The 26,335-nt window shown below is 44.4% G+C and overlaps 1 protein-coding gene across 6 annotated transcripts in view; it reads right to left on the bottom strand.

Moving 5' to 3' along the window:
* Positions 1-1,658: 1,658 nt before the first annotated feature.
* The window catches only part of SLC7A1 (solute carrier family 7 member 1), a 39,730-nt gene continuing 15,053 nt past the window's right edge, over positions 1,659-26,335 (bottom strand). For 2 of the 6 annotated variants that reach the window (XM_062487630.1, XM_062487635.1), the window contains 11 exons: positions 23,485-23,868; positions 18,567-18,725; positions 16,234-16,408; positions 14,231-14,355; positions 12,476-12,698; positions 11,555-11,694; positions 9,768-9,870; positions 7,843-8,054; positions 7,363-7,511; positions 4,773-4,881; positions 1,659-4,193 (listed from right to left, as the gene is read on the bottom strand). In XM_062487630.1, coding sequence (XP_062343614.1) covers positions 4,084-4,193; positions 4,773-4,881; positions 7,363-7,511; positions 7,843-8,054; positions 9,768-9,870; positions 11,555-11,694; positions 12,476-12,698; positions 14,231-14,355; positions 16,234-16,408; positions 18,567-18,725; positions 23,485-23,854 — 1,875 coding nt within the window. In that variant the 5' untranslated portion in view covers positions 23,855-23,868 and the 3' untranslated portion in view covers positions 1,659-4,083. Of the gene's footprint in view, positions 4,194-4,772; positions 4,882-7,362; positions 7,512-7,842; positions 8,055-9,767; positions 9,871-11,554; positions 11,695-12,475; positions 12,699-14,230; positions 14,356-16,233; positions 16,409-18,566; positions 18,726-18,829; positions 23,459-23,484; positions 23,869-26,335 lie in introns of those variants that run through there. The other 4 variants (XM_062487634.1, XM_062487633.1, XM_062487632.1 and 1 more) reach the window with 4 other exon arrangements.

The following is a 26,335-nucleotide window of genomic DNA, read 5'->3' on the forward strand; positions in this document are numbered from 1 at the left end:
GGGCCAGCCCAATCACTAGCAAAGCTGCAGGAAATTCTGCCTAACCAGAGGGACCCAGCAACCTGTCCCTGTGGGGGGTGTGAAGAATGGCTCCTTCTGGTGTAAGCCCAGAAACACAGACGTTTTTCCCCAAAAAAGGTTATGCCTTTTTTATACTTCTCCTCTGTCCTGTCTTTCTTCACCTCTGCATGCTGAAGTAGGTGTGAAAGAAAAGCCCAGGTCACTCAGACAGTGAGAGGAAGAGAGCAGCCCCTGAATGGGGCAGCCATTCCCAGGGAATGAAGATCCCTGGGGTGCATGGCCAAGCTGGTAAGCCCTGCTCTTGCCAGGGGGCTGCAACCATGCAAGGTGAGCCTGGCATTCCCAGCAGGGTAGGGGCCATAGCTCTAGTCCATCCTCCTTGGCCATCCCTGTTCAAAGACAAGCAAGGGGAAGTGTTTGCTTTTGCAGGGCTGGAAACTTCCTAAACACCACTGCCACTGTGGAGACTTCTCCATTTGAAAATAGGATGGCCTTTGGCAGGAGAGGAAATGTAGCCAGCATCAAGCAGAAAGGGTTTTATCATCTCTGTCTTTAAGGAAGCCGTTTGATTTTGTTAATCTCTACTCAATGCGTAAGGGTGTAGCAGCAATAAAACCAGCCTACAGCTGCTCCCAAGGGGTTCCAGAAATGAGCACTGGGAGCAGGTATCAGCCATGGGATAGCAGGAGAGCCAGCAGCAAGTGGGGGACATGGAAAACTCATTTTTCTTGTGGGAAGGTACCATTTGGCCCTACTGGGACTGCACCTCCAGTGACTGCTGGCACAGATGGGTTGACTCAGTTGATGCACAGCAGTAAAGGCTTGTGGTGGTGGCAGGCAGGGGGAGGAAAGGAAAAACTATCAAGTGCAAAATCAGGTATTTTGTCTGCACTGATGGTGGTTGTGTCCCATGGACACTCTGAGGAGCCTCTGTACAGTTTCCCATGCAGCAGGAGTTCTGTGGTCCCGTTTATTATGTGGCTAATGATTACAGGAAGAGTTTGTATTATTTCAATTACAATGTACAGATAAGTGTAATATATTCCTGACAATAAATCCGTGCGCCAGTGCACCTATGGGCTGACGCGTAGAGATCAGCATGTCCTGTCATGTTTTGTGTGCACACAAACGGGGATGAATGGGAAACAAAGCAAAACCCCATTAGAGGGTTAGGCCATTAAGGAAAAGATTGAAGCCAGATAGTCATTTGCTTCCTGGCAGCAGGGCTGGTCAGCTGAGTTACCTGACAGTGGCTCACAGGCTATGAGTTTCCATGGACTCATTTTCTAGGACTCTTCCAGTATGACTGGGGCTCCCAGAACAGTGAGTGTGGTCTGCAATGTTTCCATTCAAGTGTCATGATGCAGCACATGATAACAGGAATATTTCTGCCATTTCATCAGAAAACACCTGAACTCCCCAGTGTTCCATTTCACTCAGTTTCAACACCCTGTCCCCTGTCCCCTTCACCCTGCCCTCCTGCTGACAGCCACAGAGCTGCTCAGGCTTTGCCACAAGGATTAAAAAAGGGACTGGGTCATACCCCACCCTCATGAATGTGCCTGACAACATCCTCCTGAAAGATTTTGCACCAGGACCCTGGCTTGCTCAGCACAGATTAAGCTCTGGCAAGGACACCAGCTTCATGTTTTATTGAACAGAAGCTAGTAGCCAGGAAGAAAAACATCCTTATATTTTTAGTACAATATGAAACTTTGATCCTGTCTGAGTTTTAATCTTGTTGCCCTCCCACCATATTTTCAATGCCTTTTGGGAGGCTGTGGAATGTGTTGACCTTGCCTGTGTTTAAACAAAATAGACTTCAACTTAGTGGCTTTTAATTTCTGTATTCATCTCTTCCTGCTTGAGTAAGAGTTTGTATATGCATGAGGAGCAAAGGCTTGGTGGATGGGCAAGACCCGGCGACTGGAGAAGACTCATGACTTCTTTCTGTGGGGAAGCTGCACTCATAGCACACCCTGGAGTGCACCTAGGAGGCAATGAACACACTGCCTTCACTTCCTCAATTTTCAATCCTGAGAAGAAAAGCCTCCCAGTGTACTAGATTTAAAAGATTAAAACCCTTCAGTGGGCAAAAAGGCCATAAAGTCTCTTGGAAACATGAGAAATGGTCCACAATCCAGCCATGTAATCCAGGAGATGGTCTGATTCCCCTTTCTGCTGCATCAGATGCCTGCTGAGACCCTGGGCTAGTCATGCAGGGGTCTGTTCAGTTCTCCAACTCAATGACGGGTACAAGAGCCTGTCGCTTCATCAGCGTAGAGCCATGCTGACAAACAAATAAAAGACTGTCCAGTGTTCAGTAGACTGTCCAGAGGCAGTAGTCATATGAAAGACACCTAGGAAAGCATCCACTCACATTGGAAAGGGGATTTCTGCAGTATCTATCTGGGATGCTCCAACCCCAGAAGTGTTTGAGAGCAGGTTGGACAGGGTTTTGAGCAACCTGATCTAGTTAAAGATGTCCCTACTGATGTCAGGTAAGCTGGACCAGATGATCTTCAAAGGTCCCTTTCCAACCCAAACCATTCCAAAATTCTATGATTTGTTTTTCAGTACAAGCTGAAGCATTAATTTAGATCAGTAGCATTACTTGGGCATGGCTCATCTTCACAGTGCTTTAATAAGCCTTTTTAGGGTAGTGGATTAATTTGGCTAGAGAAAGCTATTAGAGACAATTAAAACAAAAAAAAATCACAGCCAAAACCAAGGCATTGCCAATCAAATACAGACCCTGGTCTCAACTCCAAATTTCCTACCTTTCACTACAGGCAGGCTCTGGAGATGATCTCCAGCCCTAAAGGGAAAGTTCCCCTCAGCAAGTCAGACCCTAGAGCTTAATGGTGTTTTCTGGGCTGCACGCTCTGCTGGGACTGAGAAGCCCCTGCACACTTCCACAGCCTCCCCTGGGCAGGGACCAGATACCAGGCAGGCATTGCTCATATAAGAACTTCATGCCTCTGAGGAACCTGCTTCCCTTCCCAGGGCAGGAAGGTGCTCCACCTGCCAATGCCAAACCCAAGCTGCTAATGCCAGGCAGCCAGCACAAAAAAACTGATGTAAGAGGAGGAGGAATATAGGGCTCCACTTGCTGTCAGAGCTAGCTCAGTTTTGCTGGCCACCCCCACCACTACAGCCAAACCACTGGTGGTTTCTGAGGCAGAGGCAGGACTGCTCTTTGGAAACACCCATTGTTTTCAAGCCTTTGTAATACTTGCACCACATGGTTTCCTGACAAAAGCTGGCAGTTTCTCTGTGGAGACAGCCAGGAGAAACACCTGCTGGTGTTACCTCTGTGCTGGAAAGCAATCATTCATCTGACAATCAGCGACCACAAACCTTCCCAACATTTCACAGCAGTGACATGCTTTAAAGCATGTGAGGATGGAGCTAAAACACCCAGTTAAATAAAACAAAAAAGCTAAGACCTGATATTTTAAAGAATTCAAATCTTGCAGGTGCTTTGTTAACCTAGTGACATCTAGGATTTCGTGAGAACCTTTTTTTTTTTTTGTGTGTGTGTGTGTGTGTGTGTGTGTGTGTGTGTGTGTGTGTACAAAGAGGGTGAAGGATGGATCCTGGTCTATGCCTGACAGTAGCACTGCAAAATCTGCTCCATGTATAATCGAGTAGAATATCTGTGGGGAGGTAATTCCCGGGGCTACTGAAAGAAGGACATTTGTGAGGCCTGGTTTCATAGCAGCATTTGCATACAGAAGCAGTTCTCTTTCTACACATTGGGGGAAAAAAAAAATAAAAAACAAAAACCCAAAAATAAAACAGGAGAGGGAGAGAGAGAAACGCGCCAGATGAGTTGCCAGTGCTGCTGGGAATATGCCAGAGTTGTGTCTTTTCATCTTGTGGTCCCTTTTAACTGTGCTGCTAAACAAACTGCAAGCTGCAGTAACCGAGTTGGGGAGGCCTGCATTCTGCTTCCTTATTCCTGTGTAACTGATCACAGGTGTAATCTGGTTCAGGATCCCCACCACAAAGTTTCTTTCACTACAGCCATTCTTTCAGTCGCCCGTAAGCCAAACACAGTCATTTACAGCTGTCTGAGCCAGTGTCTGTGTTTCTCTCCACTTCTGCTGAGGCTCCGTAGCTGGCTTCCACACTATGCCATATTCCGTAGGTAAAGTAGATGATAAAGCCTGTGGAAGCCAAGGGAGAGGACACTGTTAGCTCTGTAAAGGAAAAGAAATCCCTACTCACAGCCACTGACACAAGTTACACTAGTGTAAGTCCAGCCTCCTCATGGTTAGCTTCTAGAAGACAGCCACTGTCTTTAGGGGAAAAAAGCCATTAACACAAGCACCAGTCTTTAAAAGTCAATTTATCCCAGCCCCTGATTTGAGCATTTCAGACAATTCAGCCTTATCTACATGGCTGCTGGGAGCATCTTGTGATACAGCTCACCTTCACCCCCAGAAGCATAAGCACTACCAACTGGACAGCAGCACAAGGCCAGCCAACAAGAAATGCTCTATGGTTTCTTCTTGGCAGCAAGACCCAAAACATGGTTCATAGGTTGTTGTTTAGTCCACACAAACGCATCAAGACCCTTGAATTTGAAACAAATCTTGTTACATGCTGGCTAAACAGCGTCCCTCAAATCAGCAGGGTTGCCTGAAGATGATCAGAAGCAGAATCCCTCCCTGGAATCCTGCAATAAATTTATGTTTAACAAAATCTAGTAACTTTGAACCTAGCATTTTTCACTTAAAACTCACCTAGGAGCATCCAGATTGCAAACCGAATCCATGTGCCTGCGTCGAGCTGCAGCATGAGGTAAACATTCACAAAAATACTCCCAACAGGAAGAAAGGGCAAAAAAGGTACCTGAAAAAGAACGAGGGGTATGTTACATCTATAAGCCTGATTAATGAGCAGGAAAGAACATCACATCCCACGTAAATGGGAAGTGATGGCTGCTACCAACTCTTCAGCTGCCAGATCTGAGAAAAGGCAAGGTTAAACCCAAAAGGACATCAGTCCACCACTGGAGTGGGATATGAACGATGCTGTTCACCTGTTTTAAAAGACTGTTTTGTGGTGTAGAAGGAGGCAAGTGGCAAATTTTAGTGTCAATACTAAATACTTGTGGGGCAAAGGAGGTAAGAGTAAAAACCAAGGACTGTATCATGACAAGCACCTATTGAAGACCAAGAGATTAAGGCAAGGGGAATGTCAGAGGAGAGACCTGAGGAACTTCATCCATCAGGTACCAAGGCCATGAAGCAACAGAGCAAATTATCCCAAAGCAAAGAAAACCAACAAATACTGCAAGAGATGAATGACCACAGCTGTACCAAGAATGCCTTAGTGGTCTGAGAATCAAAGAACAATGAGACAGCAAAGCCAAAATGCAAATATAAGAATACAAAAAATAGCACTGCAAATATGAAATCAAACAAGGCAAATTATAATAATAGAAAAGTTTCTGAATATGGAATATGGTGCAATAAGGTGGAAAGTGAACTTCACTCCTAAGGGAAAAGGAGATTTACAAAAACAAATAGACTGAAATGAGGGCCTTTCTTGATTAAAGCTTTGCAAAAAAAAAAAACCTAAAGTAGCTGCTCACATTATTAGAGAAAGGGGATAGGCACACAAACAGAAGAGAGAAGAGAGAAGAGAGAAGAGAGGAGAGAGGAGAGAGGAGAGAGGCGAGAGGAGAAGAGAGAAGAGAGAAGAGAGAAGAGAGAAGAGAGAAGAGAGAAGAGAGAAGAGAGAAGAGAGAAGAGAGAAGAGAGAAGAGAGAAGAGAGAAGAGAGAAGAGAGAAGAGAGAAGAGAGAAGAGAGAAGAGAGAAGAGAGAAGAGAGAAGAGAGAAGAGAGAAGAGAGAAAAGAAAAGAAAAGAAAAGAAAAGAAAAGAAAAGAAAAGAAAAGAAAAGAAAAGAAAAGAAAAGAAAAGAAAAGAAAAGAAAAGAAAAGAAAAATGTTTTTCTAAATTTGGCTTTGTCAAGTCAGTAGAGACAAATAAAATTTCCATAGGTGGGTGAGTTATGTACCCAGAGACTGCAGACGTGATCTCTGAACTATTAAATAAGCAACTTGGAGAGCTCTTGGTAAAGTCTCTGAAGACTGGAGAAGGGAGAAAAATTACCTATTAAAAAATACAGAAAAACAACTGGGAAACAAACAGGTCAGCCTTGGATTTCCAGAATGATTTAGGAGAAAAAATCACAGTTGGGTTGTAAATGCCCAAAGAACAGCAAGGAGATAAGAAAAAAGGTTATCAAGCACTGGAACAGACTCCCCAGTGAAGTGGTGTAGTCATCATACCCAGAGGTGTTTTAAAAGACTAGATGTGGCACTGGGGGATGTGGTTTATAGGTGGACTTGGGAGTGCTGGGCTAACAGTTGGACTTGATCTTAAAGGTATTTTCCAACCTAAATGATTCTATGATTTCATGATTACAGATTTAGTTGTGACATGTATAATTTTCTTTTTTCTTGGACAGGGTAGTGGCTGAGGGGAAATAAAAGAGGTGAAAGGTGAACAGACCTCCTCAGAAGCATGTTCAGAAAATAAGATCTAGATGAGAGTTCCTAAGTTTTCTGCTCCTGGACATTTCTGTTTCTACCTCTGGGACCATAACCCCAAAATGAGTTGCAAACACAACCTTAGAAAACTCTGGTTGTCTTAAGTTATTAAAATCTGTGAATTTAATGAAAAACCTTAGTTGAAGAGCAATCAAAATGAAAGCAGTTTAGAGAATGGAATTATAATCCAAAATTAATTTAATAAATTGGTGAACTACCTGAAATCAATATGATAAAGCATGATTTGTAGGATTACACTGGGAGAAAAAACCCATCCCAGTGTCTGTTTAATATAGAAAGAATGGTGTGCTTGGAGAGGGCAGGAAAACAACAGAGTTATCACACTTAAGACTGTTTAAAACAGAATAGTCATTCCTTAGACTTCATGGGGACTAAGGAGGACATGAAAGTGCAATTTCTTAGAGTCTTAGATCTTCACAGACAAGTTTACTTCTTGTGTTCATTCTCCTTTTGTATCCATGATCTGAATGTGGCCCTTTACAACTATCCCCTTTCCTCCAGTCTCTGTCTCTTCCCTGTCCTATAACCATCCACTTTCAAAAGCAGGGTCCTGCCCCTTCCCTTCCAGCCACACCTCTGCAGCAGGTTCTGCCACTCCAGCTTCTCCTGGATACAAAAGCTGACATCATGCCTATATTCTGCGCACATCCATTTGGCCAGTGGCCCACTTATGATACAGGCCAACACATGCACTTCCTCCTCCAACCACCTCCCAGACACCTCTTTTCTAGCTACACATCCCAGGACATTCACCTTAAAGGAGAGTTTGGTTTTGCTTTCAGGCTGTTTCCGTATAATGAAGATGATAGTGACAACAAGGATGGCGGCAATAATCTGTACAGTGCTTATCAGAATGTTTGGCTCAAGGGAAGTCAGGATACAGATACCCACAATAAGGAAACCTGTGAACAGACACCAAAGGTTACTGATTTTTTATTTTTTTTTTTAGATACAGGGAAAACCCAAGAACAAATCATAAGCAGGCAAAGCAGAAATCTGAAAGCTCACAAAAACCCTAACTATAACAGATACGCCTTTCCCACTATACACCCCCACACACTCCATCTGTGGTTTTCTTTTTAAATCAGAAATTTAACCATTTAATCTTCAGTTATTCTGGCCATTACAAGAGTTCATCAAAATCACATGAAGGAGATGAGTTTTCCCACCGTGGTGAGTACAAAGCCCTGCCAGCTGACTCACTGCCCCAGAGACACACTGCCCAGTACCTACCAATGATGAAGGTTGAGATGTTCACCACCGAACCAGAGAATTTGGAAGGATCTGAATCTGTGGAACACAGTATGGCTTTGAGGGAAAACTTCTCCTCTTCCTCTGGCAGAAACCCAGCCTGTGATTCACTGGTACTCACAGACTCGTTGTTATCTGTCTCCTCTGTCGACCTAGCCATCTGGTATGCCAAATTAGGCTGCTCTGGCTGGTATCTAGGAAAAGGAAATGACAAAAAGAGCTTGTTAGTTTGGCCTTTAAATGAGGGTAGCACTCATTTAAAAGCCATATAGATAGTCATGGCTTCATGCCAGACCTTTACAGCATCAAATAGGCCCACGTCATGTCTATACCCTTCTGCTTCAAGGGGAAATTGGAGGAATGATGTTATGATGGAAGCAAAGCTCTTATCGCCTACAGCTTGGTTGTAATATAAGTGTTTTAAAGTGGAGCATGCTCCTTTTCATGAACCCTGTCATCCATGTCACCAATACATGACTGGGTGAGAGGAGAAGGAAACAGCAGAGGGACAGACTGATGGTCATAACCAGGCCATTGTGTCATCTGTGGCAGTTCAGCTCTTGCATTTTGGCACGGAGATGGCTGAGCTAACAGCTCTTCAGCTATCACAGCCTGCAGCAACATTCTTGGTGCCCCATACTCCTCCATCCCAGACTCTTCTGCCAGCTTGTCTGCTGCCACGCAGGGAAGGAAGAGCTGAAGCAAGAACAGCTGTTGCATGTCTGGACAGCACATTCAACAGGGCTGTGGCACACAACCATGTGGATCCATAAATAAACGCTCTTCCAGCTTCAGCTCTTTACAGAAGGTTTTGTCAAGTTACTCAGCCACAAGTCTAACTAAAGGACTGGGCCAATTTGCAAGTCACATTAAAACTGTTCCTGTGTTCACAATGAGGCATTTGTAAAACACTGAGAATTGTGAAATGCAGTGAAATCCTTTGGTCCAGCCACAGCAAGAAACTAGTGGCAGGATCTTACAGCTTTGGAAACAATCCAACTGCTACATCATTAAGCAGTCAAGGGGCAGACAAATCAACTGCCCAGGCCAATACAAAACAGGCTGTCGGCTCTGCCAACCCATGATGGCAGAAATGTCATGCAATAGGTACAGCAGCTTGCAAAAACAAATTATAAAGCCATTGCTAGCTCTGAGGAGAAGAGTAGGCTGGGAAATCAGGAAACTTAAGATGGATGACGTAAAATGGCAAGAATTTTCCGGGGGCAGGGAAGAGAGGACAAACACAAAGCAATGGTACTACAGAAAAGCACTGGCCCTTCACCTATTGCAAGACTATTCTTAGTTCAGTGCAATTGCTGTGAAAGCCTCCATCTGATTCCAAATAAGTCATTCAACATGCGAAGATAATTCTTCAGTAACATGATCTTCAGACTTTCTTTTTTTTTCATTAATTGAGTCCTGTTGTCTGTAAGGTGCCAAGCACTGAAGATCCAAGATTTTTAGCTTAGGTTTGGGAAGCTGTGGGAGCTCAGCAATTCTAAAAGACACACATTGATCCTGCAAACACATGCTCAGCTCCTTCCCTGCTGCTAGACTTCACCTCAAATCCCCTTTGAAAAGGAGGACAACCTGAAATGGTATCCTCAGTGGGGACAAGTGTGGGGACAAGGCAGGCATCCAGGATTACACATCTTTCCTCCCCACCCCTTGGTGTATCTCCTGGGGCATTTAGAGTTGACCACAGCAGGACTGGCAAAGAACAAGGGTTAACCAAGTTCAGAGGACCTCCCTGTAGATCCAGCTAACACAATTCTCCATGAGCTTAAAGAAACAAGCTCTTCACATGCCTGTAGCTGGAGATGTGCCCATAGAAACCATGAGGGCATCTGACTGCTGTGTGGAATTATCTCTCTGTGCCAGAAAAGAAAAAGCTTCTACATTCTTACCTCAGTACCAACACACAGGCTGCTACCAAGGAGTACGCCAGGAGGGTCCCGATGGACATGAGGTCCACAAGATCTTTCAAGTCAAAGAGAAAGGCCATAACAGCTGTAGGAGGAGAGGAAGGTAAGAGAGAAGAAAAATCAGCGACACAGCAGAACATGCACATCTCAGGAGCGTTAATAATGATGCAGCACACATGTAACTTTTACTCAGGACTTGGCTGGGGAGTTCAAGATGTCCCAAGACAAGGAGAGGCAGGCCTTGATGAATTAATACCCTAAGACACCACAGGCTGTCCCAGTCTCAGTAGCTGAAACAACAGGAAACACTTACTACAGAAAATTCCAGCCTGTTTGTCTCACACAGCTATGTTCACCCAACTGCCAACAAAAAGCAGGGGTTTAAGCCACAACCTCCTTGTTAGTCCCCCAGTGGAGCTGCAGCACTCCTAAAGTCACAGTTGTCTCCTGGAAGTAGCTAGAGGGAACAGAGGATGGGCAGCACCTTGCTCTGGTGTCTCAGCTCAGCAGGGGTGAAATCAGGTTTGAGCATGCAATGGGACCAAGCATTGAAGCGGGAGTCTTGAAGTAGCAGGTGTCATCATGGGGATTTCCTGAACAAGGCTGCCATTCCTTAGGGATTACCCTGCTTACACACTCTCACCAGGTAACCCAAGTTGTACAGGACTTTCCATTGGGCTTTCAGAAGGCAAATAAGTGGATAAAAGACACACAGTCAGACATCAGATGACACCAACAGTCATATATGAAAGTGTAGGGACCTCAGAGCCGAGCCTGGCCCAGCCCAGCTTTAATGCACAACCTGAAGCCCAACAACCAGCCCAACCTTCAAACTCAGGTAGTAAATGCTGCTCCTGCAGCTTTGTGTGGGTTTCGGTCATAGGCACTATGGACCACTTGGATGAGACTGCAAAGTTTTGTTGTTTTTTCTTAATTATTTGATACTGCTCTTTTTCCTACCCCACCATGGTCTGGACCAAGAACACCTGAAGAGGAAGGTGCAGGAGAAGGAAGATGTGAGGAGGCTCTGTGAATTCCAGCAGCAGGAGCTGAGCCCTTTCACAGGAACTCAGAGCCCAGAGCAGCAGTCCAGCAGCAAGTTCCCACCAAAAGGTGGCACGTTTTCATACCCACGGCTCATCCTGCATTTGCAGCAGAAGGTAAAGAGGAAGCAGCAATGCCCTCCTCTGCCAGGCATCGTGAGGAAGGGGACGGCTGCAAGAACAGGGTAAGCTGCTCATCCTTGCTGTCTGAGAGGTTTAATTCCCTTATTTCTGGGGGGCCAGGAAAAGGAAGGGGAGAACAGGATGGCTGCCAGCTGTGACTAACTGATTAACAAATGCCAGTGCCACAGGGGCCATCTGCCTGTCTCCGGCTGCTCTGGCATCTTCTGCAGAGCTGCTACCCACAGGCAGTGTGGTGTCTTCAGCCAAGCTAGGCCAACAGCCACAAGGATGCTGGGGCACCACTGGCTGCTACCTTGCAGGGCGTTAATTACTTTTAAGGCTGGCTGAGCAGATAAAGGTAGTTCCTGTCATGAGACAGGATGGCAGCAATGAGCTCTGAGAAAGAGGGACAAGCACACAGCAAGCTGCTCATGCTCACCCAGTCTCTCCAGGGCATGCCCTGGAAATCCAGGACACCCTCTGGGATGTTGTATTCCGCAACATATCCAATTAGTAAGTGGGCTAGAGTCAAGCAGACTTATGTGCCCTGAAGATGAGTTTATGTCTCCTTTCCACAGATTCGTGCAAGTCTTTGGATCCTACCTGCAGTAGCTCCTGATGTCACCGTTGCAATTAAGGGAGTTTTTCTCTTCTCGTTGACTTTAGCCAAAAATTTAAACAGAAGTCCATCTTCTGCCATAGCATAAATTATTCGAGGCATTGGAAACATGGATCCAAGGAGACTGCAGACACAGTAAGGAGAAATAATCTACTTACATCACCTCCTGCTGAGCACAGGCACACAAGTGAAAGCAAGTTTATGGCAGTGTAACTACAGAACAGGCGGCTTCCGTTCACTTCAGCTTCTCCTTCAAGGGCTCCCCGTGAACACCCATGTTATAGATAGTTGGTAACTGAGGTGCAGCTCAATGATTTCAGATAGCTAAATTTAGCCGTGGGGCACAAAACCAGCCTGACTTTCAGGCACGAGCTGTAACTTCTATGAGCCTCTGCGAGTTGCTCACCTAATTGAGTACGTCTAAGCTGATCTGAAATAGGCCTTCCAAGTTCAGGAGGTGACATGTCCTGCCTCCAGCCTGCCCCGCCTCCTATCCAGATGGCTGTCCTGCAGGTAACCTGCAGACAGATGGCCCTGAATGTGGTAAGCCCCATGCACTCCTGAAGATGCACCCTGCACTAACTGACACAAGTCTGCTCTCCACACAGCAGGCCAGGATGTCTTGCACCCAAATCGTGCCTGCATTGCATAGCTGCCTCCATGACTTAGTCACTCAATCCAGATTTATATTCCTGGCATGCACCTGCTGGGTCTTCTGCTAAGATGGGAGTTTCTGAAGTGGTACTGGTCACCTACTTCTCTGTGGTACCTACCACAGGGTGAAATCCTGGTCCTTTTGAGGTCAGTAGCTCTGAATTTCACCCCTGGTCTCCGCTCCATTTCTTAAAGGAGGTGGAGGTACATGTTTGCCTTGACAGATGCAAAAATGAAGAACAGTCTCTTACCTTGTAGAAAGTGCACACAAGGAACCGACAGCCACTGCATAATTGGCTCCATCCCAACCCACATATTTAAAGGCATTGGGTAAAGGGCTATTGGTATCCAGCTGGTAGTAAGGCATCATGAGTGTCAGAGCAGCTGACACACCAAAATAAGCCACAAAGCAGATGAGAAGAGATGCCACGATGCCAATAGGAATGGCTTTCTGAGGGTTTTTTACTTCCTCACCTAGAAGAAAGGAATTTAAATATGAGCTAAATGACAAGCAAGACCTTTATCCCAACCTAGGGCAGGTGCGCTGGCTGGGGCTTTCAAAGGCTTCATGGGCACAGAGGTGCTCTCTGACCATAATGCTGCTGATGGCCTGTTCCATCCACTTGGGATACCACTGCCTGTTTGCTCCCATTTCTACTGCTCCTGTCACTTCTTCTGATACAGATTCATGGAAGCCTTGTAAACTCAGACACAGAAACAATCTGGATTAAAAACAGTCCTTTCCTCAAAATAGATCACCCTTCTATCCCACTCCTTCTATATTACTGATGGTTCAGACCCAAGAAGACTTCAATGATCACAGACGATGGAATAACAAATTATTGTGCAGCTGTAGGGAAAATCTGTGGATGCCCATTTACATCTTCACCAAAACTAATACAACATGATCATGGCACCACAGGTGCCCCTGAAAGTCATATGTATCTTTGAAAATGCCTCTTAACAAAAGGATCCCCTCTAGGTTTTACGGAAAATTTTCAACAGCCAAGTAGGAAAAAATGTATGCAAAAAACCAAAAATTCCTCAAAATTCAGGCACAGAACAGATTTGTGCTTTCCTAGTCCTACAAAACTGCTCTGAAACCAAGAGCTCCTGAGGTACAGCATTTCAGCAGGATGAACTGATAAACACAAATCCATACACCTACAAGTCAAAAGATGAATGTTTCTTCCACAAGGAGAGGCTCCAGGGCTGTCTGGAGTAATGGAGCCAACACTTCTCCAAATCCTTGCTTGGAACAAAATGCAGTATTGCTTTATCTATCTGTGATGATTCCCTTCTCCCTCTGCTCCAACTATTCTTGCCAAATGTGAAATTAAGGATAATCCTTTCTTCAAGGAATTAAGATTCATCTTAGCCACAAGAAACGTGACTATGATGGTGGCTTCTCTCTCAGAATGAGACCTTCTAACCTTTACAGGTAAAAACTCCTGATTCTGAGGCACAGTTCTAGGGTGCAGTTTACTCCCCAGAGGCTTCCTCTTTCTCTGGATCTTTAAAATACTGCAAGCTATCAGAGCTTCTTCAGCTGAAGGCACTGAAGAACTCTCTTCCAGAATAACCCATTGATTAAATTATCATCTGGAGTTAGAGGCTCAAACTCACACCAGGCATGTGAACCTGGGCCTTCCCTGTTTGCCTAGCTGGTAAACCTGGACATGTTTTCTGTGGACGCTGACCTGGTTACTGTCATCACTGACCATCCACAAGCTTGGGCCCTGCAGGCAAAGAAAGGAGGAAGCTCATGGTTAAACAGTTTATCCATGTGCCACAGCAGCTAGAAGTCAGCACTCAGGGACTTGAACAAATTCAGCACTTTCACTATTGGGAGCAGCTGAGCCAAAAGCCTATTTTGAGCTGAGGTTCAGAGGGACAACAAACGCGGTGTCCTGAATTCCCCATTATCTGTGCTCTGCAATGTTACTTAAAGTCAATCTACTGGCAGCCAGGTTCATAACCAGAATGAAGACATCTTCCCCACTTACCTGTAGTAGCTATACAATCAAATCCCACAAAAGCATAAAAACACGTGGCTGCTCCTGAGAGGACTCCTTTCCATCCATAGGGCATAAACCCCCCAACACCGTAGAGCTTTTCTTCCTGTGTTTGACTGAAAGGCATAGCACAGGGTTAGAAGTGATCCTGCCTAGCTGGGAGTCACAAAGCTACTCACATAGCTCATAACAAAATCCAAAGCCAACATTTGAAGAAGCAGGCTCTCCCTTTCATATGCTAGCATACAAATACTAGGTAAAATGCTAAGCCCTACTCACTGCTGAGCTTTGGACTGGGCTGCAACAGCCTAGGGAATGCATGGAATAAGAATGGTTCATGGTTTGTCCCCACCACCTGTTTTGTGGGGTGGATAAAAATGCCTTGGTTAAGACAAGGAGAAAATAGCATGAATATTAAAAATCTTCTGATAACATTACTGCATGCATGTAATACATATATTTATTTAAACACTAGCTCTTGAAAAGCTGAAGACTGAGAAACACATGAACTATCCACTTTTTACTTCAGACAGACTCAGATAAAAAATAGGTGAGTAGACATAAGAGAGGAATGCAGGGTGCCATGATTGTTTAAAATCCACCCCATTTTCCATTCTCAACTTCCAAATTCCTTGTGCCAAGCTCATACTCAAAACCATGACTGTAACCATGAGAGAGAAGTGGAGCCTGGATCCCTGACACACCAAATGCTTTGCTGAGCCCTATCCAAAATTCATTTAAGTCAACAGACAAACACAGGGTGATCCCAGTGCACTCTGGATTGCAACCCCAGATCCACATGCCGTGTGTTGAGTGACATACAACAAGCACACCCTTCAGTTCAAGTGACTTAGGTCACTTTTCTAGTGAAAAGCCTTTGTAAAGATGAATTAAGGCAGTTAAATTAAAGTAAATCCCAAAACTCCAAGTCTTCTCACATATAAGCATCTGAACTCTCTCAAAGAAGCTCTGCTGAGACTTAGATGAAAACTGGCCTACAGAAATAACACAACCCAAATGTGGATTACTCTGGAAACAATGATAAAACAAACCCCAGATAGATTTTACAAAAATAGTAAGTTCTACAGATCAAAGAGCTGCACTCATACTTTGAAACTCTTGTTGTAATTGCTCCTTACTTGGGAATAGCAGGAGGGAAGGAGAGGGGACCTGTCCTATGGAAGCAATTTGTTTGCAGCAGGTTGAATTTTGAAAAGAGGCTCAAGTAGCAGCTTTTACCCAAGATAAATTTGACCCACACAACATTTATGAATCTCACCAGATTTTGCCCAACTGCACTTCCTTGTGGGCCATTATAAAGGGTTTAAGTAGCAAGCCAGGACTGAGCTGATATATGTGGAGATATTTAAAGGCTGTTTTTCTGGGTGGTACAGTCTCAAGCAAAAACTAATAGCTTTGTCTTACTGGTAAGCCTTATAAGCTCCTTAATTTTGATCTTGTGTAGGATGAGAGAATTTTGGCTAAGCAGCAAAATGTCATTAAAAACAGATTTATTATATGCTTGCAGCAATGCATTAAAATAATCTGCAACTTGCCTTCATTTTATTGAGGCATTTGGGACAAGGTCTCTATAAGGTATAACAGTGCCCCAAGGGTATTGCCCAAGTATTCAAAAATACACAGTTATACTTGGGCATGGCTTTGTACAGGCCTCAGAGCCAGCCTGGTGTAGACTTGAGTAGGACACTGTCTAAAGAGCTTTTCTCTCCATTTTGGATGCTATATTGGTTATAAGGCTAGAAATGGTCAGTTCTGCAGCAGGGCTCATGATGACACAGCCTACTCCTAGCACTTTCAGCCCACCAGCACAGCCTGCTTTCAGCAAACATGCACCAAAGACAGCTTTACCTCCAAGATACCTGGCAAAGGAGGCAGACATCCCATTCACTGTTTTTTTAACTCAGTCCACAACCCCCCATTTAAACTTGCTTTTGAAAATGCACCAGTTTCTGCAATGAAAACATCAAACCTACTTGTCTTTGAAAATGCTATGGCTGGTGTTGTAAATATCCTGTTCAGTCAGATTCCAGTTTTTACCAGATCCTTTCACAAAACCGGAGATCACAACAAATCCAAGGACAAGGACATTGATGCAGGTGAACACTTTGTTCACCAGGGCAGATTCTTTCACACCAAAAGCTAAAAGCCCTGGGGAAAAAAAATGGCATAGGTCAGGTATTTCACCACCAGGAGCAGGTGCTGGGAACTTGTAGACATAGCTCAACTGTGTTCATGCTGTGCACTGCCCAGATTATCACACCTTGTTTCTTCACAAAGCCAAGTAGCTCAGGCTTAACTCACCCAGAAATAGGATGAGAACTCCAGCTCAGACATTACTGCTGCAGAATGTGACACACCCTCCCACCCAGAGTACCCATGTGGACTGTGTCCCTGGTAAAGTGCTTTTCTAATACACTTAAACTACTCCCACAGCCTCAAACTCCATACAGAGACCTGCAGACAGCACAACAGGTGGTTTTCAATGAAGGAACATTGTCTTAGAGACCTTGGCCAAAGGCAGAAATTATGAACAACTCTCAACTTTCCTTAGAAACGGGAAAATATGAGCAGGGACCAAATCCAGGAGGACTCTACTTCTAACAGCTACTTCTAGAGCTGAAGACAAAGAATAAGGTGGCATCTTGGGAATTCTGCTCCTACTTAAATCAGCAAGAGCTTTGTCAGCAAGTACAGTGAGAGCAGGATTTTAGCTTGGTCTTAAGATCATCTATCTGAAGAAGAGCATGACTACAGGCCTTGGCAAACAGAATCTCACTGAGACAATAGACTGGCTTCTCAGGTCAAAAAGCTTTTCCTCTTCAGGTGTCTGATTTTTAAGAACTGAAACTTTTAACTCAAATCTAAGGCTGAAGGAGAAGTAAAAAACTTAATCATGCCTCAGGGCAAAGAGAAGCACAACACAGTGTTCTTTTACTGCAACTCCAAGGGACTTCAATGAGAGAGGAGCATCCTGTGTACTTACCTTTCCTTCTTTTCAAATACGAAATAAAGCGAGACAGCCATATCAGAGGAGTGTTTGATAAGACTGCATACCAGCCCACAAAAACTTGTAAGGTACACCTTAGAAATCTGAAGCTCAAGACAGGGCAAGCAGAAATAAACGTGCTTGATTATATTTGGGACTAGAGCTGCTCTTTCAGCAGCTTTTTTTTAGAAAATAATGGTTTGCCTTTTTTATTAAAATCCATGAAACTTGTTTCATGCAGGAGCATAAAGCCACCTTATTATAAAGTAACCTTTATAATTTTAAACCTCAGCAGTGCTGAAGTAAGGAGTTCTAAATAATGTAAATTGTATCTGAGATGAAATAACAGATTTTGATTTGAAATAAGAGCAATTTACATTACATACAAATGAACAAAGAGGAAAATCTCTCCCATTCAGATGTAATCCTGAAAGCAGAGGACTGCTATTGGCTTCAGCAGCCCTCAATCCAGTCCTAGATCCAAACACAAACCCAAATGTCAAAGCATCCCTTGCTTATGAGGCCTGTCCCCGTGAGCACAGCTCACACTCTGAGAAGGCCATTCTGATCAGAGTGGGAAATGTCAGGATAACCTTGCTAGTGACCCAGAAACCACAGAGTACAGAAGCCTCGTTTTTTAAATTTGCCTTAACTTGGTAATGCTTTGCTAGATCCAGTTGGAGTAGAGGTAAACATTCTGAAGAATTTTGATCATGCAAGTTGTCAAAACTTTTCCAATTTATGATCAAAAGCTTGGCATCTTTTTAGAAGAAAAAATTATAAAAAAAAGGGGGCACTACCTGTCTATGACATATTTCTTTCTCTGGAGTCCTGTATTCACTTCTGCAAATGAAGCCCATATATATTAAACAAAACCAAAACCAAAACAGCAGTACACGAGACTGTAACCAAGTCCTCTTTTTCCCTCACTTTCCTGGCTGAATGCATCAAAAATTGGCAGACTATCAAAGGGGAATAAGGTTGATAGACCAACTGCATGAAATTCTTGTGTAATAGGATTTGTGACTGAGGATAAAAATTCATCTTTTCTTTTCCTCCTTATATAAAATTTGATTGAAGGTTTTAAAAGTGGCTGAAACAATATTGAGAGTGCTCCCCTCTAATTAAAAACCTTGCAAACAGGCTATGCCCTGTGCTAACTCCACAGCAGCTATATAGGTCAATCCAATACTTGTAGCAAAGAAAGAGTCTTTAACATGCTGTTCTAAACAAATCAGGACTTCAAACTCATTCCAAAAGCAAACAATGAGATTACAGAAGAAGGAGGTGCAAGACCCACAAACCCCTCCAGTGCCTCACCTGTTAGGATGATGATTATCACCACAGCAAAGATGTCTGGGTATCTTGCTAGCACTCCAGGAGCATCCATTGTCATGTATTTTTTACAAAATTTTTCAATGTGCTGCCCTATGATTTCATCAAACGTCGCGCTCCAGGCTCTGGCCACACTTGAGGTTCCTACCAGAGGACAGAAAGGACAAAGATCACCCACTGTGGCTGGCACGTGTTCCAAAACAGGGGGAGCCTTGTAAGGTTCTCAATACAGAGGGCCTCAAAGCAACCTTGCATGTGCTCCCAGTTGCTGGGAGTAGCCTTTCCTCTCCACACCCAGCCTACAGCCTGGGTTCATGCTTGGCACCAGCTCTGATGGTAACACACAGGTGGTGGGCCTGAGACTCATGCTGAGCTGACAAGATGAGAAAAATCATTTTAGTCTGGCTTCTTTGCAAACGTCAACTTTGCTTTAGATACTGCCCTGACTGACCTTTTCCTTACACCCCCAGAGGCCTGACCTTCCCCCAAACCTGGTAATTTCTCTTACCAGAGAGTCCAAATGTAATGCTGGCAGAAGTCCCTGGCAGCCCCAGTTAGGTGGCTGCAGCCCAGGCAAAGAGACCTCAGAGGGCACAGCTGCCCTCCAGCAGTGTGATGCTGGAGCACCAGAGCCTGGACCACACCACTGGCCAGCTCTGCACTCTGGCAACACCCAGGTCTGCTCCGAGCTCCAGTGCTAGAGCATCCAAGAAGGAAAAATACTCAGATACAATTTACATGTCATCTGAGCATAAATCAGCCTGTTGCAGAATGCTGGTGGTGACCACAGCAAGTGGAACAGTTCCTGACCACAGCAAGTGCTCAGGCTTCACCCCCTGGGGCCACTTTTTGTTTCTATTTGAGTACATCCAACTACTTGCAGCTCTGTGGGGTGAGGACTGAACCTGGGGTCTCAGGACAAGCAAGCTGGGGACAATGTGTGGGGCATAAAAGTCATTTTAGAGAACTGAAACTAATAACAAAGAGCTATCACCAGACAGTGACAGGATTTTGTAAAATAAGTAGGCTTGCGTAAAAGCCAACTTCTTCTGCTGCGATAATGTGGGTGCTGTTGCACTCCCAATATCTTGTACAGTACATACACTACATATAACAGCACCTTACTGCATATCATAATTATTACTTTACATAATTACCTAGTTTAAAAAAGAGCTTAGCTTGGTTTTGGCTTGCAGAGCAGTTCCTTAGAGGATGCCATCAGGGGCCCCTTTCCACCCAGAACAGTCTGTCCTGCCACACTCACCTGTGAGTGGGTGTTCAGGTCCCAACTCCAACACCTGCAATCCTGTCAAACAATGTCTGTGCTCACCTACAGCCAAATCCTCTGCAGCAGCGGTGGGCAGCACCTGCAGCACAGCTGGGAACACTCACCTGCCCAATCCAGCTTTGCAACAGCATAAATATTAAGCTGCAGAACAGGCCTGTTGGGAGACTCTTCTGTTCACCAAGACAGAAAAGTGCACAGTGTGAACACTTTTAAAGAGTTTGGACATCACTGCCATCAAATTAATATTGAGAAATTGCAAAAGCAATCATATACCACATTACAATTTTTCAGGTTAGCTTTGGCACGATTTGAGGAAAAAGACTATTTTAGTGCTATTTTTTTGTCCTAGCTCTAGTATTTCACGTTCTAGGACGGGAACACCCAGCTCCTTCCTGCACATGTTATATCAGATGCCAGCTGCTTGGATGCCAGTTCCACATAACTATCAGCCATTTATCCAGAACTCTCTGTAACCGACAGGCTTGAGGGAGCAGGGGGAATCTGACATTCTTTCAACAATACAGACACCTGGATAATCTCTTGCTGTTATTAGAAGGCACTGTGCAAAGACATTCAGCTTGTACCCAGGAGGATTTACTATTTTTGGGTCAGCATAGCCTCACCAGAGCAGATTTGGCTCTTACCTACAGCGCACAGCTCCCAGAAGAACTGCAGAGCTCAGGTGCTGGGCTCTCTGCAGGAACAGCCAAGGTCAAGGAGGTCACCAAGTGCCAGGAAAGCCCAGCAGCAACCACTTACCAGAGATGCTGTTACTCATCACACTACCAGCTCCCACCAGTTTCTAGTTCCTGAAACACATCCCACAATCTGGCACAGTTCCCCAAACCCACATCATCCCAGAAGAAAGCTCACATCAGATTCTGCTCATGGACACCTTTCTTCTTCTCTCTGGACCATAACTGATCAGTTGCATGCTCATTTTTTCTCATCACCCTCCTCCAAGACTCCACAAGAGCCTCTCCCCAAGTCAAGTCACTCAATTAATTAAAAGCTACTGGCCACCCATCCTTGGGACCCCAGAATTTCTTTTCCAACCCTCATAACACTTCCTGAGCTGATGTCTGAGAACCTCAGCATGAAAACACCAAGCTGGCCAAGCCCCATAGAGATGCACATTTTCAATGCACTGCTTGGCATTTTCTCAGCAAGATTAAGAAAAAAATGGCTTTCTGACCCTCTCAAGCCCAGGCTCTGAAGTGCAGCATGCACCTGTCAGAGACTGGAAGGACTGATGCCTCGAGACATTTAGGGATGCCTGTGTGTGTGATTGAACAGATCAAACTTGGCCCTGGTGAGGCAGTGCTCTGCCCCTACCACACCCCAGCCTCTATCCCAGCCCTGCATTGGCAGACCAGGGGCAGGGCTCCACTCTGCCTAACCCAGCTCCTGAGTGGCCCAAAAGACTAGAAGTCCCACCTGGGCTCACAAAGGCCCAGGGGTTTTTAAGGCTGAGTATGAGAGCACTACATCTTGACTCTACCGTCCCCTTGCAGTTTGTATCTGAACACTGCCGGAACCCAGGCATTAGTGCAGCCATATGTGCTTTTCTATATCTTCTCTTTTGCTCCTTCTTCTAATTCCCTCTTCTTGGAAAATTCTGAGTAACTTAACATGGAACAGGTTTAAAGTTTGCTAAGTTGGATGGGCTAAATTAATGCTGTGAGAAGTGTGTTACATTGATCAGATGTTGTACTATGTCTTTAGCCAAAGTCTCCTGATTTTTCAGAAGTTTGCCAGTAAACTTCTGTGTTCTTTTGACTTCTTGAGAATATCTGGTCTGTATTTCTCGTGTGTGCCTAACCTAGAGTACAGGAACCATTATAAACACTTTCAAAAGTCTCACAGAGAGACTTGATTGGGGCCTTACAGTGGCAGCCAACATATCTTTCTCCTCCATGCCCCAGAAGCTGCTGGGAGTTGTCCTTGCTCACAAGAGGGGCAATTAGCTCTGAGAGAAAAGCTGGGTAAGATAAGGAGACTTCCTACACCTCACATCCTCCCCCAGCATTTTTCCACCTTAGCCACCCTTTCTCACAAATTACGAGAAAGACAGTTTGCAAATACACATTCTTGACACAGGACTAAAATAAAAGTAAGGAAGTTGTACTCGAGCATATTTATGGATAGTATCTACTTATTTTTTACTGAATTTTCTGCCTTGTGACAATACAGTGAGCAGTCAACTCTGAAATAAGAACTGAGCCAGTTGTTCAAAATCCATTATGAGAGGGGAAAAAAAAATCTCAGAAATACCACTCTGAGCCCAGATCTTCGGAGCAGAACATTCATTCAGTAGGCAAAACTTTTCATTGTGCATTTGCAGAATCAGGTTTTGGGACAGCAACCATGGCTATGTCACTCATTTTGGTCGTCCAGTATCATGGTAGGAAGGGCCCCAAAACCAACTAGATGAATGGCATGAAGGAGACGATTTATCATTACCTTTCTGGAACAGAAGAAAAATTACCAAGAAGTCTGTTCAATTTTTCTACATAGCCTAAGCAGAGTCCACCATAGAAGTCTGGAGGAAATTATACGCTTACTTTTCTAAAATTATTTTTTTTGTACTTCTTGCAGTGAATGTAATTCACAAAATAGCTACAGGAGTCTGATTTCTTATGGAGAGTTTAACTGACTCTGGCTTTTCATCTTATTTTTTTTTCTTTTTTCTTTTGAAAGAAGGAGGAGAAAAATATTTCAGGTAACACACAGAGGAAAGCCAGCATGATCTCAGACAGGCAACTACTAAGCCACTATGTTGTTCTTGATACGGTCTTACCATCCAAGCACCATGGAAACTAAATTCCAAGGTAATGATTACAAATCCCACAAAATGTATTAAAAAAAACCAACAACTCCCTTTAGTAATTTAGCATACAGTTGGTTTTCAGTTTAACTAGCAAGCTTTCAGTCTCAACTGGCAAGTCTGTTGCAGCCTTAAAGGCATGATAACAAGCAGCCTGCCCAGAATATGCTTGAAAAGACACGAATCCTTAATTAGCGAAGTGTGGCTTAGTTTTAATGCGTCAGCTGAGGTGCACAGCGCATGCTCTGAGCTTGATCCAGGGCCTCTCCTAGTGGGAGTCAAGGGCTTAGAAGGGATTTGGTTTGTATTTTCCAGAGACTGTGAACCTGCAGATCATCTCAAGATTAATTCTGCAGCAATTCACAAGGCAAAACTCTTATCTCCAGATACTTTAAATAGATCCCAAAGGGACCAGAATTATTCCTTGATCAGCTGTGAGTACAGATGCTCTGTATAAAAGCATCTTTCTGTGAGCAGCTCCTTTCTCAGCAGAGGACTCTCTGCACTCTAGCAAGTGTGTAGCAGCCAGGGAATGCCAGAGGGATGGAGATTCAGAGGGATTCCCAGCAGCAACAAGCCCTCAGCCAGCAGCACACCACTCACCTCACCAGGTGGCAGGAGCCATCAGAAACGCATCCCACTGATGAGTCCTGAAATCCTCGGTGAGTGCAAGAGTGAAGCATCTATTTTGTAACAGTAACACAGGCACCCAAACAAGGGCGACCTTACAGGCCAGGCTGCCACCTTGAACTGAAGCTAGGGTCTCGCAGCACACCCACCACACTTACCAATAACATAGGACAGGATTAGATTCCACCCTGTGATGAAGGCCCACAGTTCACCCACAGTCACGTAGCTGTAGAGATAAGCTGATCCTGTCTTAGGAACTCGAGCGCCGAATTCTCCGTAGCAGAGTCCGGCCAGCACTGAAGCCAAGGCAGCAATCAAGAAGGAGATAACGATGGCAGGTCCTGCGTTTTCCCGTGCCACAGCTCCAGCCAGCACATAGACACCTGCACCCAAAGTGCTGCCCACACCCAGAGCCACCAAGTCAAATGTGTTAAGGCATCGCGAGAGGCGACTGTCTTCTCGAGAGCAGTCCACATTTTTCCGACGAAGAAGCTGGTTTCCAAAATTGGTAATTTTTTTACACTCCATCTTCCTGCTTGGGCCTGCAAGAAAGATGCTGCCATCATCATCCAGACCAGAATACCCTCCTACATCAGCATTACTGCACAGGTACAATGCTACAGCCCTGTTGCATTTGAGCAAATGAAACTTCCCATTTTCTACCTTTTTTACAGAGTGAAATGTCTCCTTTGGCATTTTATCTAGACCTACCATGGGGAATTAAAATGAACGCCACCAAAGCATTTTCTGTTTGCAACTCTCAGTCACGCTGCAAATCTTGTGCAATCCTGACAGAGAGGTGATACTCCAGTCCTACTCCCACCCTGCTCCACAGTAACTCAGTTCACACACAAGTGGACAAACTAAAAATACAAATTTTGTCCTTCAGATTTCAGAGGGGTTTTCCTGCTCTGGGCAAGAAGTACTTCAACAGTGAATGCCCCAACTGCCCCATTTATCACACTTTGGTTCACACAGCAGAGGGCCTGTGGAATGCACAAACCCTGTACTACTGGGATGAAATTAAACCTGAGGATGTTGCAGGGTGTATGTAACACATCCCAATCTGATGAGTTCTCAGCCTGAGTGAACAGGTACTCCAGGACAACCTCCTCTGTATGACGTGTTGTGCAGACATCAGATTTTCTCTGGTTTGCTCTACAAATCTACAGGCTGTGTGGCCACAGCCTACAAGGATGAGCCTCACCTTCCATCTCAGACTGCATCCTCTAGCTTCAACAGCCCCACCCTGATACCCACACTGCACCATTAAGCCTGGCTTCAGCAACAGGGCTTTAAAAATGTTTCCTCATTAATTATGGAGAAGGAAAAAAGTTATTTTATTTAGATGCAATGCTGGATTGAGGCATACACTTTCCAGCAGTACACATTGCACACAGACATCAATACTGTGCTGAGAATAATGTGTGGGCAAAAATACTCCTAAACGCAATTTACAGTACAGTTCAGTGAGATTGGTACTTCACCAGCTCCAGCTAAAACCTAGTGTAAAAGGAGTGAAAACACTTGCTAAGAAACTTAATTAACCGAGGCAACTGTTAAATCCATGCTTCAATTTCATCACCAACTACAAAACTAAAAATCCTCTTCACTTTTCCAAGACACCGGTCATAAGTCCTGGCTTAAATCCATTTCTCTTGGCTTTACACAAACTCCCCTACTACGAGAAAGTAATTACAACTGCAGGAACAGGGCTGAGGATTTATAAGCCCACTGTGTCAGGAATTGTACCCCACCAACAGCTCTCAAACATGCTCCCAACAGACATGGATTTAGACAAATAAAGGCAGGGTTTTTGGCCAATCTTACAAAAATCTTATTTCATTAACCATGGGAGTTCCCAACACATACAGAGAAGGAAAACTATCTTCTTCCTTCAGCAGGAAGACATACCTAAATGCATTCATGTCAGATTGTTCACTCACCCTTTTCCACCTGAACCTTACCCAAATCCATGTCAGCTAGGATTTCTTTTGGCTGGACAACTGCCCACCTCCCTAAAGCTAGGACAGGGCAGTCACAGACTTTGAACTGGGTTAAATGGACAAGAAGATTGTGGCACTGGAGTATCTCCTACGAATTCTGTAGCTTTGTAGGATGCTACCTACCAGCAATGGTAGACCTTTTACCTCTTACACAGCCATCTACATTAACAAAATCTGGTATTCTGAAAAACAAACATAACTCAGTTGTTTTAATTCTGCACTGAAAATGAAGGGGTAATTGGTCCCAAATTCCCTGCCTTGTCACAGACACACATCATGAGAAATCGCTTCCTTGGAAAACACAGGGCTGGTGAGGGGCAACGTCCTCAGGAGAGGAACAGACCTTTGGTGCAGAGATGGAGGATCAGGGTGAGAACTTGGCAAGGTCCTAGGGGGCAGGGGGACATACAAGTTATTCACTAAAAAGAGACCCTAGTGAATCATTTCAAGTTTATATGTCACTTGAGAGCACCCCAGAAGAAACATATTTCAAAGCAATTTCATTTGGAAGCTCCCTTGGGCTTATCTACAGGTGTTCACAGCTGTACTATGGCCATCAAGAATAAAGTAGAACTGCTTTTTATGGATAATTTGCTTAGAAGAGAGGCTATTTAATTATGGCAGACCTGGAAATTAAGATCAACATCCTGCAATTGGCTTAATGCCAGCAGACAGTGCTCTTCTAGCTGAACTTCAGATCAAGATATCAACTCCCTCTATCCCAAAAACCATCTAAAATAGAATAGAATACTTCCTACAGCCTGCAGATAACAAACAAGAAGTCTGCAATGCAGCCATGTTCTGTGGTCCTCACACACAGGACTGCCATTCATCTCACAGACCACTGATCACCATCTCTTACATGTTTTTTTTGCTTTTGAAACAGCAAGTACAAAATCAACCTTTCACTTTCAAGTATATTCACTGTAGCTTGACAAAGGGACCTTCAATGAAGACAAGTGGAATTTTTTTTCAGGAGAACAACCTTTTGGTTTAGCAGGAT

Source organism: Cinclus cinclus, chromosome 2 (genome assembly GCF_963662255.1).
Source record: "Cinclus cinclus chromosome 2, bCinCin1.1, whole genome shotgun sequence".
Classification (NCBI taxonomy): domain Eukaryota; kingdom Metazoa; phylum Chordata; class Aves; order Passeriformes; family Cinclidae; genus Cinclus; species Cinclus cinclus.